This window comes from Neolamprologus multifasciatus, chromosome 12, assembly GCF_963576455.1.
Source record: "Neolamprologus multifasciatus chromosome 12, fNeoMul1.2, whole genome shotgun sequence".
Taxonomy (NCBI): Eukaryota; Metazoa; Chordata; class Actinopteri; order Cichliformes; family Cichlidae; genus Neolamprologus; species Neolamprologus multifasciatus.
The window spans coordinates 11,334,481-11,349,280 of NC_140450.1; the positions used below are offsets into that span (position 1 = coordinate 11,334,481).

Sequence of the window (14,800 nt, forward strand, 5' to 3'; positions counted from 1 at the left end):
CCGCAAGGCATGATGGGTTGAAATAAAATGCAAGTGGAAATACCAGCAAGATAGGCCCGAGTCAGCCAATGATGGCGCTTTGTGCATTAATATCAGCCAATCGGAACTCGTCGAGCCAGCAGTCTCTTACCGCTACACACCCACATTACTTTTGTGTCAACCACTTCGCGGGAGTTGTCACTTCAGGAGCGGTCATCTCTTTAAAACTAGAGAAACAGTATACGAGAGACTAGTAGGTAAATCAACCAATTCGCATGCAGAAATTTGATTTTAATTAAATATCTTGCAAATGTTACTGAAGCCGTGATGTTTGCGTGTAACGTTAACTGATGTTTGTTTCTTTTTTTTTCTTATTTGGGATGAATGATCAGCTAGTTATGGTGCTTGAGCTAATTAACGCATCATCATCGCTTGTGCATGTGGCCATGTGTTTGCTAGGAAACCACTCTCCTGTTGACACCTTACTTCAGATTAAGTACTGTTTTTGACAAACGTTACGTTTTAACGGGAGCTGTGGATGTATTATTTTGATGCCCCTCTACTTATGCCCCGAAGTAGATAGCGACAGGCGTCCGTTCTCACTGTTTTCTAACGTAGGGCAGTTGAAGCAATGTGGTTTAATTTGTGCAGTCTGATTTCACAGGCTTGTGGCTGAAATCTCGGAAAATGTGAGACTATATAATCGCAATGTCCTGCGTATCCATAGAAACTACGCAGAGCGCGCGTCCAGCGAGCCTGCAGCTGATTGAAGTTATGCAACACTCGTAGAAAAAGCTAGTTCAAATATTATGTATCAGGTATTATGTAATACCGGCGTCGTCACTAAAATAGGCGTTTTTCCCCTTATTCTGTCGCTACAGTCTTGAAGCAGTTAAAAGCTTGAGTCAGACGATGATGAGGACTCTTAGGATGCTCAGGCTCTCCAGTCAGCGGTATTGTGTGCGTGCCAGTGTGCCTGTGAGGATGATGAATTCACCGCTGTGTTTTGGTTTCCCAGGGCAACCATGTCTGACAGAAAGGCAGTGATCAAAAATGCCGACATGTCGGAGGACATGCAGCAGGACGCCGTGGAGTGTGCCACTCAGGCCCTGGAGAAGTACAACATCGAGAAAGACATCGCTGCGTATATTAAAAAGGTAAAGCTAAACAGAAAACATTTTTAAAAAAACACAAACTAGGCTGTACTTAAGCATGCAGGCAAAATCTGAAAGACTGGGGCTATTTTTGCACTCAACCATCCTGTGCATCATTGCAAGTTACACACCCTGCCTGGTATTTGCAATTGTTTCCTCTTTTCCTGAGGAAACCTGTTCCTCTCGAATTGTCTGTCCCTAGAAGCCTCATGCCCACATTCTTTAGCTCTGTGGTGTAGGGAAAGAAACCAATATCATAAGGAATTTGGGATCAGTGATTTCTTGCAGCTCTTTCTGTATGTTTGTATCTGACCAGATATTCTACCTTGAATGGGTGGGAAATGTGACAGTCATCTAAACTTAGCTGTCACGCTAGGCCACCCAGTGTATTTCTCCAAATTCAGTGCTTTCCGTTACCCCTGCCCAATGATTGGGGGGAGGGTTAAATTGGATTTCTTTGATATTTTTTAGAATAATCTAAAAATATGGTTCATGATATGGTCAGATAATTTTTACTACAATCTAATCAGTGCAAGAAATCTTCACCTGTTTGAGAGAAAAGGGAAAAAAAACTAGATTTTGACTATCACCTTGTCTTATATAGGATTTGCAGGCATTGTCTTACCCGCTTAACATTTGTGCACTTTTAAAAATGTCTTCTATTTTTAAAATTTTTTGTTCCACCCAGGAGTTCGACAAGAAGTATAACCCAACCTGGCACTGCATCGTTGGGAGGAACTTTGGCAGTTACGTGACTCATGAGACGAAGCATTTCATTTACTTCTACTTGGGTCAGGTGGCCATTCTGCTGTTTAAGTCTGGGTGAGAGGGGAGGGGAAAGTGTTTTCCCGACACCAGCTGACCATATACAATACGGACTGACTCCACAAAAGGCACTTATCATTCCTTGGCAAGGGGCCGCTGCCTTTTTCTGTGCTGCTTTCTACTTTGTTGTTTTTGAAGATTTAAAACAAAAAAAAAAAACTAACTAAAAACTAAAACGTGGCCATGTTAAAGAGATGAAACACTTGTATTTATTTTTGTCTTGTTACATTAGACATGTCATTTTTTTAATTAAAGTGTAGCTGTTAAGCTGTTTGGGTCCAATGCCTGCTGTGGTCATTTCACTCCATTTCAGCTTTCAGATTGGTTAATGTGACTATCTTGCATACTGGGGTTACATTTGTACAGGATGAGCGTTTTCCAATCTGTGCTTCCTCAGGTCTTGACATGACAAAGCGTCTTTCAGTTCATTAAATCCATTAAATGATGAGTCACAGGGTTCTGTTCCAATGCATTATCCTTGGATAATACGGGAAAACATTGCATATATATCCATTACTATTCAGGTGACGCCTAGCTTTAATCATAAAGCCAGATGTTTCAAATTGAAGTACAGGTGTTTTTAGGGTTTTATTCTAAATGACACAAAAGTGAGGCTATTGTACTCAGTCATAAAAAGTCTTAGAAATATGTCTATATTTACTTTAAATAACATTACCTTGACCGCACCCATGACTTTGATCATTATGTCCTCAAATGTGCATATGTAGGATTTTTTAACATTTGTCCAGCATCCCAAACAGAGCCTTTACCTGTCAGCTCTCTTCTGTGGAACCAGCTCAGTTTGGAATTAGAAAGACAGACATCATCTTTACTTTTTAGATTAGGCTTAAAACTTCTCTTCTTCATAAAGCTCTTAGTTTGGCTGAATCAGTTGACCCTGAATCCTCCCTTTTCATTGACCTCTTTGGCCTTCCACTCACCTGGTAGCTCACAGGTGTCAAACTCCAGGCCTTGAGGGCCGGTGTCCTGCAGGTTTTAGACGTGTCCTTGATCCAACACAGCTGATTTAAACTGCAAAATTGCCTCCTCAACATGTCTCGAAATTCCCCAGAGGCCTGGTACTGAACTAATCATTTGATTCAAATGTGTTGACCCAGGGTGAGATCTAAAACCTCCACGACACCAGCCCTTGAGGTCTGGAGTTTCCACACCCCTGTAAGCTCAAGCTTCAAATTCTGTTGAGTTGCAGGTGAAGATTTTTTCCTGGTCAGGTGAGCGACCAGGAGAAGATTGAAGGAGGGGTGTATCATATACAAGACAGGGTGAATAGTTTGGAGAACATTAGAGGCAAGACTGAAATGCCAGGAGAGAGAGAATATATTGTTAAATTTATGCTAAACATGAGACCAAGGAGGATGAAAAACAAAAAAAGCAATAGGCGATATGGAGAGATGATCCACTGTAGTGGCCCCTTAAGAGTACAGCTAGAACACTTCTCTGCTCATCCATATCATCTTGATCTCACCTCATAGTCAATCAACATGAGTTGTCCATAGGTTGAACTCACTCCTAATCCTATTCATCAACCTCATCTCCTGTCTTTAGTGTTTGTTTACGTCGCCAAACCACAAACATAGCTGGCCTCAACCACCTTGGTAAAGATTCGCTTTCATTGTTGCTACGTTTTTAAAATCACATCACTTCTGATACTTCTCCACCCTTTGTTGCTTTGGATAGTTGACCCATATAGATGGGCATGTATATTACAATGTGCTACTGAATTGGCCAGGTTAATTATTAAGGACCATATGCAAAGAATTTAAGTAAAAACCAGATGAGACATGGCATGAAGCGGTCACTGTTTATTTCAACACATTTAGAAAACCAGCTTGTGAGGGTAGACGCCATTAGACAGGAAGAAGGAAGAGCGCAGGTACCCTTGCAGCTGAGGTACTTTCTTGATGAGGGGCAACAGCTGAGAATCAACGGCTTTCTGGTCCTCCTTCCTCTGCTCTGTCAGCTGGAATTTCTGTACGTGAAGAAAACCAACGAGTCAGTCATCTTTAATCCAAAAGCTCATTTTCAGTACAGTAAAAAAATCATTTTAACAGAATATATATATTACCTCTTTTTCTGTATCAAAGATTTCTCCCTCCTGGTGACGGGGCCTCCTCAGCTTCTTCTTCTTGAAGTAGGCATCGTTGAGGGTTTTGGGGATCTTCATACCAGAGATGTCAATTTTGGTGTTTGTGGCAATCACAAACTTCTGGTGGGCCCTGCGCACGGGGACTCTGTTCAGGGCAAGAGGGCCTGTGCAAAGGAAACAAAGATTACAAGAGTTTAAAAGATGCTCAACATCTTTCTTGTAATTTAATTTATTACAGGTTCTCCTGCCATGTGCATAACTGAAGTAATGACAGTATTTAAAGAAGAACAAAACCCATCCTTACCAGTGACGAGCAGGAGACCACTGGAGAGCTGCTTCAGGAAGACCACGCGCTGAAATAAAAAGTGCAATTTAAGCATTAAAGAATTAAGAATTAACATTACTGCATCCATTGCTCCATATATCCTGTGTCACCATGAATAAGACCATTTTAACATTAACTAAGGTAGTGGGTAGACCAGTTTAATAACCTCAGTAGGCTTTAATGCCAAGTTATTAAGACTGGAGAAAAGAAATCTATTTGACGTGCTCTCCTAATTTTAATGAAGGTCCTCTCTGCCTCTCAGTTCCACAGCTGAAGCATTATTTAGGTCAGCCGCAGTTTGAAGTGTGTGGGAACACTCGCTTCCATAACTCGCCCATGCAGCATTCAAGAGTAGGAGCGACAATGTCTGTGGTAGTGAGGGTGTGATTATGGTGATGTACCCAGTGTGTTTGATAAACAACCTTCAGCAGGTTTATTTTCAGGGAAAATGTATCTGATACCATGTGTTTTGCATCTATTCACTTTTTTTTTTTTTTTTAAAAACGGTTCTATGATAATTCATGGCAGAAAATAATGCGCAACAGATCATTAGCAAACTATGCTGAAATATGCCTCAGCTTGGGTTCTTCTGGCAAAGTCCATTAACTGTAGACTGAGTGCTTCACTGGCGTGTTCATGCAGTGATGCAGTTCACGTTCAATGTAGTTTATATTTGACACGAACTACCTGCTAACCCTATAAAACTAACTCATTAACATTAATAGGAAAATTCTTCTATAATGAACTAAACTATGAATTGCAAACACAACATGACCAACACCAAAGTTATCACTGCTATGGATCCTTCATACGGCATGAAGGCAGTTTTCAATTGTGAAGAATTTGTTTTTGCTCTTCTAGAGTAACAAAGCCAACAGATTTACACGATATCACATTTTTCATGGCTCAGAATGGGCCTTCGAGGGAACCACAAATAGGTACCAATCTAACTTCCAGTGATATTTCTGCCTATTTGAAAAACAAAAGTGTCCATTATGGTTCAGTATACGAGACCCACATTAACAAAACTCATGACTATGCCCTTTGGGGTTGACTAAGTCTTCTATGGGTGACAGTTTTTGTTTTGTTTTTTGATTACATAATACCTAAAATAAATGAATAAATATAACACCTCGTGATTCCAGCAAGTTTTAACTTATGGCAAGTAGAGCTGATTTGGTGCTAAAGCAAGATCCTTGCTCTTATGACACCCAGAGTGGACTTTCCACTAAAGATAAACCAGGTGACATTGAAACAGAATATTTATCTGTAATGTGACATCATCAACTGATGCTACAGCCTGAAAAAGTCAGCCTGTGCGCAGCTGCAAGTGCCCCTGCTAATTGATGAGACTGACTCATTATTGAGGCATGTGCCAGAAACTGTTGTCACCTTTCCACGGTGGCGCCCAGTGAGCAGAATGAGGACAGTTCCTGGTGTGATGGTGGCACGCAGGTTCCTCTTGTGCTGGGAGAAGGGCTTGATCCCATGGCTCTTCAGTTTACGGGGCACGTCCTCTGTGGGGTAGTAGCGGGGCTGTCGGAGTAGAAAATAAAACTTTAGATTCGTGTTGTATGTTGTTGTCTGTTGTTGTCAATATATAAACTTTATGGACAAATGTTTGCCTCCAAAAAACCACAACATGACCACAAGGCTATAAACGTCACGCACGATTAAAAACACTGTGTGTATTAACTGTGTTTGAACAGACAGAATTCCAAATTTTACCTACATAAAACAAATCTTAATAGAAAGAACAAATGTATATGCATTACTCACCATCTTGCGCAGTTTGACAACGCGAGTGCCTCCGTTCTTGTCTCCTCCAACAGTTTTGACGACAGTGGCCTTGGGTCTAGCCTTAATCTTCTTTTCCACCTGAAGGAGAACAAATTACCATCAAAACAAGTGGCAAAGAAAAAGTGGTATGCATTTGACCATTATTAAATGATTTGTGTGGTGTCAAAGGTCTGCCCTTACCTTGGTCTCAGTGGTCTTGGTCTTCCTCTTGTACATGGCCCTGCGAGCATACATAGCGGACCGGGAGTAGCGACCGATGCCCCGGGCCAGAACCGGGTTCCGGCTCCCGTGCTTCTTCTTCTTGGCAGCTTTGTCTCCCTCTGCCATCTGACACAAAGCAAAAATAAGGTAGATGTTTGTTAGAGTCTCAGATGAGCAATGATTTATGATACCACAGTGATGTTATGGGAATATGTTCCTAGGTTTATTGCACTAACAAGAGCAGAGCAGCAATGTATTAAGACCTTAAACTCTAAGCTGTTGTGCTGCTAGCATTTCTGCACAAACTATTAGTAAGCACCAGTAAACAATAAGAAACTATAAAATACTATGAAACTGATTTGGCTGGTTACTATCAAAGAGCCATCACAAATGCAGAAGCATGACAAGTAACGCTGGCTAGCCGTTAGCAACTTTCCGGGCTAACCAGCCATTTCTCGTCTTCATTTTCAATTAGACAAAACTGATTTCTTAACATTTCCAGGTTTAAATGAAATACCCAAACACTGACAGCGAATTAGTGGAATGAATAAAACCGATAACTGAATAAAGACGACACGTTTCAACCACCAGCCTTGCTAACGTTACAGGCAGTACGGAGGCTAGCCGGCGGCCTAAACCTGCACATCTAAACATATCTACAGTAACATGAAGAATAAATCATGGCAATAATGATGTCTACTGTATAGTCTAAACATAATGAATCGTCTCATGATAGTTGGAGAGAGTATTTTTTATTCTCTAACACGGATGAAAGCAGATTTCTTTCCCACAGTAACACGAAGGCAAGGCTGTCTTACCTTTGCTATGAAAAAAAGACCGACATCCGGGCATGTGACGTATATAAGGACGCTGGGCAATGGCGTTGACGTAATTACGTTGTTTACATGATGTGATGGTACTTGTAGTCCACATAATGATTTTCTGTCGCTCTAGCCCTATTTCCATAAATACCTCCTCGGATCGACTCGGCACGGTTCGTCAGGGTTTTTCAGGGTTTTTCCATTAGGTCATGGCACCTGGTACCAGGTATTATTTAGTACCTGTTCTGCCAAAGTTCCAAGCCATCCCAGCAGTTCATAAATTGTGACATTGTCAGACTGCATGCCACCAATTGGCTGGGTCACAGGCGTTACTCAATGATTAATAAGAGCATTTTGTTCAACACCGCCATTTTTGAAATCCAGCAATGAGGGAAATGGCTACAAAAAACAATCCCATGTTCCCAGAGTCTGACAAAAAGATACAGACAGAGCAGCAGGTATATTCTTGACTGGACGTCCACCTTTGTTGTAGCATTCATCTTGCATATTAATTACGTCTCGAGACCATGCACATTTCGAGGTACTACACTGTAATGGAAATTCATTTGATCCGAGTCTAGTGGCAAGTCGGCCCAAATAGGTTCGAATGGAAAAGGAACTTATGTAGCATAGGCAAGTTTAGACCCTTTTCCATAAGAACACCACAAAAATAACTATATTAAAACTAGTTATAATCGCATATTTTAATATTCTTTTCTAACTGTCTTCAAATGTTATATTTTCCTAACTTGTCTGCTGGCAAAAGTACAGGACAGAATGAAGACAGGTTTTATGTACAGTATTGTTGATGTCATGATGTTACAGTGTGCTTACAGAGGCATTGCTACTTCAACTTGTCATTAATATCCTTATAAGACTGCATTAGAAAGAACAGTGTCACCAGAGTCACCTGCAGTGGACTCCACTCCGAATCAGTTGGTCCCTGCTGCAGACTCCACGACACCTGCCGCGGATTCCACGCCGCCACCTGCCGCGGACACCACCGTGGAGTCCACCTGCCAATCCTCCAAAGGGGGCCAGCCACCAGCTAATCCACACTGCAGCAGACCACCTGCCAATCCACGCCGGCCGCCTGCCAATTGCCACAATCCAAGCCACTTGAAAGGCCCCGCCTTCGCCCCGTCGTTGGCCTCTGGTCCTGTCGTCCACGGGTCTTCGCTGTAATGGTTGACCCCTAGACCTGCTGCGCTTTCTTTGTCGGCTTCCAGATCACAATTGCGTCTGCCGGTGACCTCGTGACCGACCTCCTGAACAGTTGTCTCTTCCAACAGTCTTGAGGACAGTGGTGTTTGTTCTAGCATTAATATTCTTCTTCTTCACCTGAAGCAGAACAAATTATCATCAAAACAAGTGGCGAAGAAAAAGTTGCTAAATTGACAACCCTGTGTCCAAATTCATGGGGTGCATCCTCCTGAGGACCCAGCCTTCGCGATCTACGTGGGACGGGTCCTCAGAAGGTCAGGTAGGCCGGAAGTAAACGGCTGGGGAAATTGGACAGTCTAACCTTCTGGTTAGCGTCACCGCTGTCTCGGTGGAGTTTAATAAACTCAGCCGTCTGCTCCTTGCTATCTAAAATATAACAGGACACTGGCGTAAATTCTCGACCGTGTCATGCTTCTGTTTAATCAGTTTTCTGTTTGACGTTTAGTCAGCTGTGTAAAAACCAAGGAGGAACCCACCCGGGGGATTAATAAAGTTTTATTTTATCTAATCTAATCTAATAACTTTAATCTCAGCCAAACCGATTTACTCACGAACAAACAAAACACTGAAAAAAGCCCAACAATAAAATTTTTGGGTTGTCAAAGTGACTTATATATTATGTTTAACCCAAGTAGCAAAAGACCGCGGTGATCTGAAAGTGATGTGCCGTTCTCGGCGGCTTCAGTGATCCTCGAGCTCCTGGCTAGCTATCAAGCTGGTGGGTAGCAGACGTCTCCGAAAACATCAAAGCACTTTTGCAAATATGCGATATCTTGATAAACCGAGCAGATATCTGATGTTTGCACAGCTACTTTCTCGCCTGAAAATATGTTAAAAGTTTATTTTGTAGATGTGCTGTCAATTCATGAATATAAAGTCATGTTCTCACTGCCAGAATTGCTTTGTGGGAAAAAGCTGTGCTTTTTAGTCAACTGCTTGTTTTTTTTATTGTTGTTTTTGGTTGTTTGTTGTTTTCCTTTTCTGTTGTAAAAATATGTAAAACCTTTATTGAAAACTAAGTAATAAAAAAAAAAGTTTATTTTGTGACCCAGAAAGATTAGTATGAGTAATTTTAAAACTTAGTAGCGGCCGCCATTGTTGGAAACTGGAGTTTGACTGGGCCGCGCTATGAATTCTGGGATATGGTGGGCCACGAAGGACACACCGACCCATCCTTCAAATTCGGGGAAAAGGAGGACGCATTTGCCGGCTTGATTTGGAGGAGTCTACGAATTTGGACAACCTTCAGCGCGTCGCTGTGACGTAATCGGTCTACAAATGCGGCCTCAGGAGGATGCAGACCATGAATTTGGACACGACCCATGACAAGTATTGCTAGCTAGCCATTAGCAACTTGTTATAACTTTCCCGGCTAACCAGACATTGCTCTTCTTCATTTTCATTAAGACAAAATTAATTTCTTAAAATTTCCATGGTTTAATGAAGTACCCAAACACTGACAGCGAATTAATGAGATAAATAACAAAGACGACTGAAGGAATAAAACAGGTTTCTATCACCAGCCTAGCTAAGGCGAGCGGTGGCCTAAAGCTGCACATCTAAACATATCTACAGTTCTCGGAAAAGAGGGAAATGGCTACGAAAAACAATCCCGTGTTCCCCGATTCTGACAAAAAGACAGACACAACAACAAGTATATTCTTGCCTCGACGTCCGCCTTTGTTGTAGCATTCATGTTGCATGTTAATTGCATTGTGGGGAGCTTGGATGCCACACCACCCGCTGCTTCTTGGACCAAACCTGTTGGTCCCTCTCTGCTGCATGCCACAGACTACATGCCAGTACCTGCCATGGTCTCCACGCTGCTGCCTGCCACAACGCCGGAGTGGATTCCACCTGCCAAGGGTATCCCAAGGGTCTCCATCTCAATCGCTGCAAGCCACCAACTAAGCCACCTGAAGGATTCTGTTGTCGGTTTCCGGTGCTGTCACCCATTAGTCTTTGCTGTAATGGTTGAACCCTAGCCCTGCTTTGCCTGCTTTGTCGTCTTCCAGATCACCATCATGTCCAATGCTGGCCATGCGACTGGCCTCCCGAACTGTTGTCTCTTCCAACAGTCTTGATGACTAGCCTTAGGTCTAGCCTTACTCTTATTCTCCACCTGGAGCAAAACAAATTATCTTCTAAAAAAGTGACAAAGAAAAAGTGGCATGTATTTCATCAATATTAAAAAAATTGAATGGCACCACAGGTCTGCCTCTTGGTCTCAGTGGTCTTGGTCTTTTTCTTATATATAGCCCTGCGAGCAGACCAGCAGTAGCGACCGATGCCCCGGGCCAAAACCGGGTTCTGGCTCCCGTGCTTCTTCTTCTTGGCAGCTTTGTCTCCCTCTGCCATCTGACACAAAGTAAAAAGAAGGTAGATGTTTGTTAGTCTCAGATGAGCAATGGTTTATTGTACCACAGTGATGTTATGGGATTAAGTTCCTAGGTTTATTATTCTTCTAACACTGGTTTTTAGCAGCAGGACTCCAGCACCAACTACAGCAGAATAGCAAAGTTTCAAGATCTCAAACTCTAAGCTGTAGTGCTGCTAGTCTAAGCACCAATAAATTCCAAGAAACTATAACATACTATGACCCAGTGTTTTCTAGTTTGTGGAGTTTGTTGCTTAATATTGAAAACTTTTCTGTTCTTCCAAGGTTCATGATAACTTTTAAGTCTTTTAATAAGTATGTTTGAGTTAGTCTTCAGTTCCTTGTGATTTTTAAGTTTCTCTCCCTTAGTGTCTCGTCTCCTCCTGTGGTTAGTCAGTCTTGTTTTCACGTTTGTTTGTTTTGTTTTTTTCATCTCAATGATTGGTGGTTCTTTTGTGTCTATTTAGTGTCAATCATGTCCCCATGTCTGTTTCTCCCCTGGCCCCAGTGTCAAGCCTGTGTGTCTTAGTCTACATCTCAGTGTGTTTCGTTTTATTTTAACAGTGTCTCGTCCTGTGTTCTGCATGTTCAGTTTTGCTTCCCCTGTCTTATTATGTGTGATTTGTTCCTCCTGTGTTCCCACATGTTGCCCATCCTTTCGTTATCCTGTGTGTATTTAAATCCTCAATCTCCCTCTGCTCATTGCTCATGTTTGTATCACAGCACGAAAGCTGCCTCTTTTGTTTTATTTCTCCCGCCTCTGAGTCCTGCGCTTGGATCCTATTGCCTGCCACATAGTCTACTATGACAATAAGGAAGTAATGTCACAAATCCATGATGCAGATTTAAAACACACTTTAACTGAAATATACCAAAAGTCCAAACGGTTCTGATAAAGCGGGGACATTGCTGTGACTTATACAGCGTCTGCTTAATTTTATTTTTTTCTCTAAATAGGGTCCAAAACATGCAGTTGTAGCTTAAATCACTACAGTTTATTAGCAAGGACCTGACTTTATTATTATTTTAGTTAAACATTTCTATTCCTCTTGTGGCTGAATTTGGCTTCAGTGTTTGTAAGTCAGTGTCCAGCAGCAGTCAGTATTCAGTTTGAATATTGCTGTAAATTGATATGGATCAGTTTATACCTTTTATACCTCCATCCATCCATCCATCTTCATCCGCTTTATCCGAGGCCGGGTCGTGGGGGCAGCAGCCTAAGCAGAGAGACCCAGACCTCCCTCTCCCCAGCCACCTCCTCCAGCTTATTCGGGGGAACACCAAGGCGTTCCCAGGCCAGCCGAGAGATATAATCTCTCCAGCGTGTCCTGGGTCTGCCCCGGGGCCTCCTCCCGGTGGGACATGCCCGGAACACCTCACCCAAGAGGCGCCCAGGAGGCATCCTTGTCAGATGCCCGAACCACCTCAGTTGGCTCCTTTTGATGTGGAGCAGCAGCGGCTCTACTCTGAGCCCCTCCTGGATGGCCGAACTTCTCACCCTATCTCTAAGGGAGAGGCCAGCCACCCTTCGGAGGAGGCTCATTTCTGCCACTTGTATCCGCGATCTCAGAATCTCATCTCTGCTTTTTGCGGATGATGTGGTTCTGTTGGCTTCATCGGGTGGGGGCCTCCAGCTCGCACTGGAACAGTTCGCAGCCGAGTGTGAAGCAGCGGGAATGAGGATCAGCACCTCCTAATCTGAGGCCATGGTTCTCAGCCAGAAAAGGGTGGAGTGCCCACTCCGGGTCGAGGATGAGTTCCTGCCCCAAGTGGAGGAATTCAAGTATCTCGGGGTCTTGTTCGCGAGTGATGGGAGAAGGGAGCCGGAGATCGACAGACGGATTGGGGCTGCAGCTGCAGTAATGCGGACGCTGCACCGGTCCGTCGTGGTGAAGAGGGAGCTGAGTGTAAAAGCGAAGCTCTCAATTTACCGGTCGATCTCGATCCCTACCCTCACCTATGGCCACGAGCTGTGGGTAGTGACCGAAAGAACCTTTTATACCTTTTTATATCAATTATGGATCCCTAACCTGCTCTTATAATAATTGTCATAAGATTATATTTTTCTTTTTTCCAATGAATATAATTCTAGTTGAGTGGTGAGGAAGAAGAGAGAGATGTTGTAGAAGAACATTAAGAAGGAGAGAGCAGGTAGTAAAGTTAGGTGAAAAAAAAACATTTTTCACAAACTAATTCTTTGTGTATTTCAAGGATGCTCAGAAGCAAATAAATAAATAAATAAATAAAAAAAAGTCAGTGGACGTTGTAAACAGAGCATGTTGATATAAACAATGGCATTTTTTCACTCTAAACATGTCTCATAAAGGATGGCTGCCATTACATTGATATGACGGACTACAAATCTGTCTCCACTAGTGAAATTGGGGTACATGATGCTGTGTTCTGAGACTGCATACTAAAGGGAGTGTTTGTATAAATTCAAAAACTTTAATAAAAAGCATCTCTATTACCAGTTTGCTTCATGTACAGGTCTATAGACTGGTTATTTTCCAGTGTCTGTTCTGAATAATGCTACTCCATGATTCAATAGCTTGCAGAATCTCCTTTAACATATGGACATATGGACTTTTACTGAACCATTCCAACAACTTGATTTTTTCTGCCAGTCTATTGTAGTTTGTCCTGTTGCATGAACAAGTTTCAGTGTGAAGGCTTCACATCTGACAGTAGAATACTGGACCTCCTCCAGTTTCTCCAGGGGGACACCAAAGCGTTCCCAGACCAGCTGAGAGATATAATCTCTCCAGCATCTCCTGGGTCTGCCCTCAGGCTTCCTCCCAGTGGGACATGCCCGAATATTCACCCAGGAGGCATCCTTGTTAGATGCCCAAACCACCACAACTGTCTCCTTTTGATCTGGAGGAGCAGCGGCTCTATTCTGTGCCCCTTCCGGATGGCTAAACTCGTTACCCTATCTCTAAGGGAGAGGCTTTCAGATGCCACCTTTCAGATGAAGCTTCCGCTCTCATTCTTTCGGTCACTACCTACAGCTCATGACCATAGGTGAGGGTAGGGACATAAATCCCTTGACCAATGTTCCCTCTAGGCCGCAATTGCGCACTGCTGGCACGGTCTCTGCGCACAGAAAATCTGCCTTGCGCACAAAAAAAAATCTAACCTGAATTGAAATTAAAATAAATACGTTAACAATTCATTCTGTTTTGCAGTGTTAGTCAGTAAGTGACTGGCTGCTCCAGTATGGGATTAGAACGATGCCACCTTATCCCATAGTCCAGCCACTGATGCGATTCACATTCGTATATATGCAGCTAATCAACGTCGTTGACAGGCTATGACAGCTCCTTATGTGCCAACACCGGTGTTTTATCTAGCAAAGCGGTGTGGCTGATGTGGAGTGAAGCCACGTTAATGACAACGTGTACAACCACTGGAGATGTGAGCAGGACAGACGGAACAATTGACGGAAAAAGTGTGGACTTTATACCAGTTTTTAAATTGTGTTGATAGGCTACGTAATATGGAACGCCAGGACTGCCATAATGAATTAATTAAATACACCATTAAATAATTAATTAAATGTGTCAATAATTAATTAAAATGGGAAATAATTAATTAAATAAATAGTTATGACACATGTAATTAATTAATTATTGACACATTTAATTAATTATTTATGTATTTCACATTTTAATTAATTATTGACACATTTAATTAATTATTTATTGACACATTTAATTAATTATTTATGTATTTCACATTTTAATTAATTATTGACACATTTAATTAATTATTTAATGATATATTTATTTATTTCATTTTGGCAGTCCTGGCGCCTGGCTCTCATCATGAAATAATTTTATCTGTCAACCTCACCCATCAAACTCAGGGGGCGGGGTTAACGCTGATCGACTCAAAACCATTGCTTTGGCCTGGTGGCCATTGTTTTTAGCACACAAAAACCAGCATGTGGAAACTAACAGAACTGAACTTTGAAAAACCCTGTTT

At 42.3% G+C, this 14,800-nt stretch overlaps 2 protein-coding genes across 3 annotated transcripts; one reads left to right on the forward strand and one right to left on the reverse strand.

Moving 5' to 3' along the window:
- The first annotated feature begins 90 nt into the window (after positions 1-90).
- Positions 91-4,876, forward strand: dynll1 (dynein, light chain, LC8-type 1). 2 transcript variants are annotated; one of them, XM_085180971.1, is made up of 3 exons: positions 91-236; positions 998-1,136; positions 1,822-4,876. In XM_085180971.1, the coding sequence occupies exons 2-3, from the start codon at positions 1,005-1,007 to the stop codon at positions 1,957-1,959; spliced, it is 270 nt and encodes an 89-aa protein (XP_085037097.1). In that variant the 5' UTR covers positions 91-236; positions 998-1,004; the 3' UTR covers positions 1,960-4,876. The 2 variants fall into 2 exon arrangements, with proteins under 2 accessions (XP_085037097.1, XP_085037098.1); XM_085180972.1 differs by having other exon boundaries at positions 109-232.
- Positions 3,767-6,540, reverse strand: rpl6 (ribosomal protein L6). The gene is made up of 6 exons (XM_085180965.1): positions 6,371-6,540; positions 6,170-6,268; positions 5,783-5,926; positions 4,370-4,418; positions 4,045-4,229; positions 3,767-3,948 (listed from the first exon to the last, which is right to left on the reverse strand). Exons 1-6 carry the CDS (start codon positions 6,515-6,517, stop codon positions 3,796-3,798), a joined length of 777 nt encoding a protein of 258 aa, XP_085037091.1. The 5' UTR covers positions 6,518-6,540; the 3' UTR covers positions 3,767-3,795.
- Between the last annotated feature and the right edge of the window lie 8,260 nt (positions 6,541-14,800).

Bases quoted from the DNA above. Each gene is read 5' to 3' on its own strand.
- dynll1 (XM_085180971.1), top strand. From the start codon at position 1,005: ATGTCTGACAGAAAGGCAGTGATCAAAAATGCCGACATGTCGGAGGAC. The intron at 1,137-1,821 runs GTAAAGCTAAAC...TGTTCCACCCAG, and splicing joins TCGCTGCGTATATTAAAAAG to GAGTTCGACAAGAAGTATAA.
- rpl6 (XM_085180965.1), bottom strand. From the start codon at position 6,517: ATGGCAGAGGGAGACAAAGCTGCCAAGAAGAAGAAGCACGGGAGCCGG. The intron at 6,269-6,370 runs GTAAGGGCAGAC...GTTCTCCTTCAG, and splicing joins CCAAGACCACTGAGACCAAG to GTGGAAAAGAAGATTAAGGC. The intron at 4,419-5,782 runs GTGACAACAGTT...TTTTTATTTCAG, and splicing joins CTGGGCGCCACCGTGGAAAG to CGCGTGGTCTTCCTGAAGCA.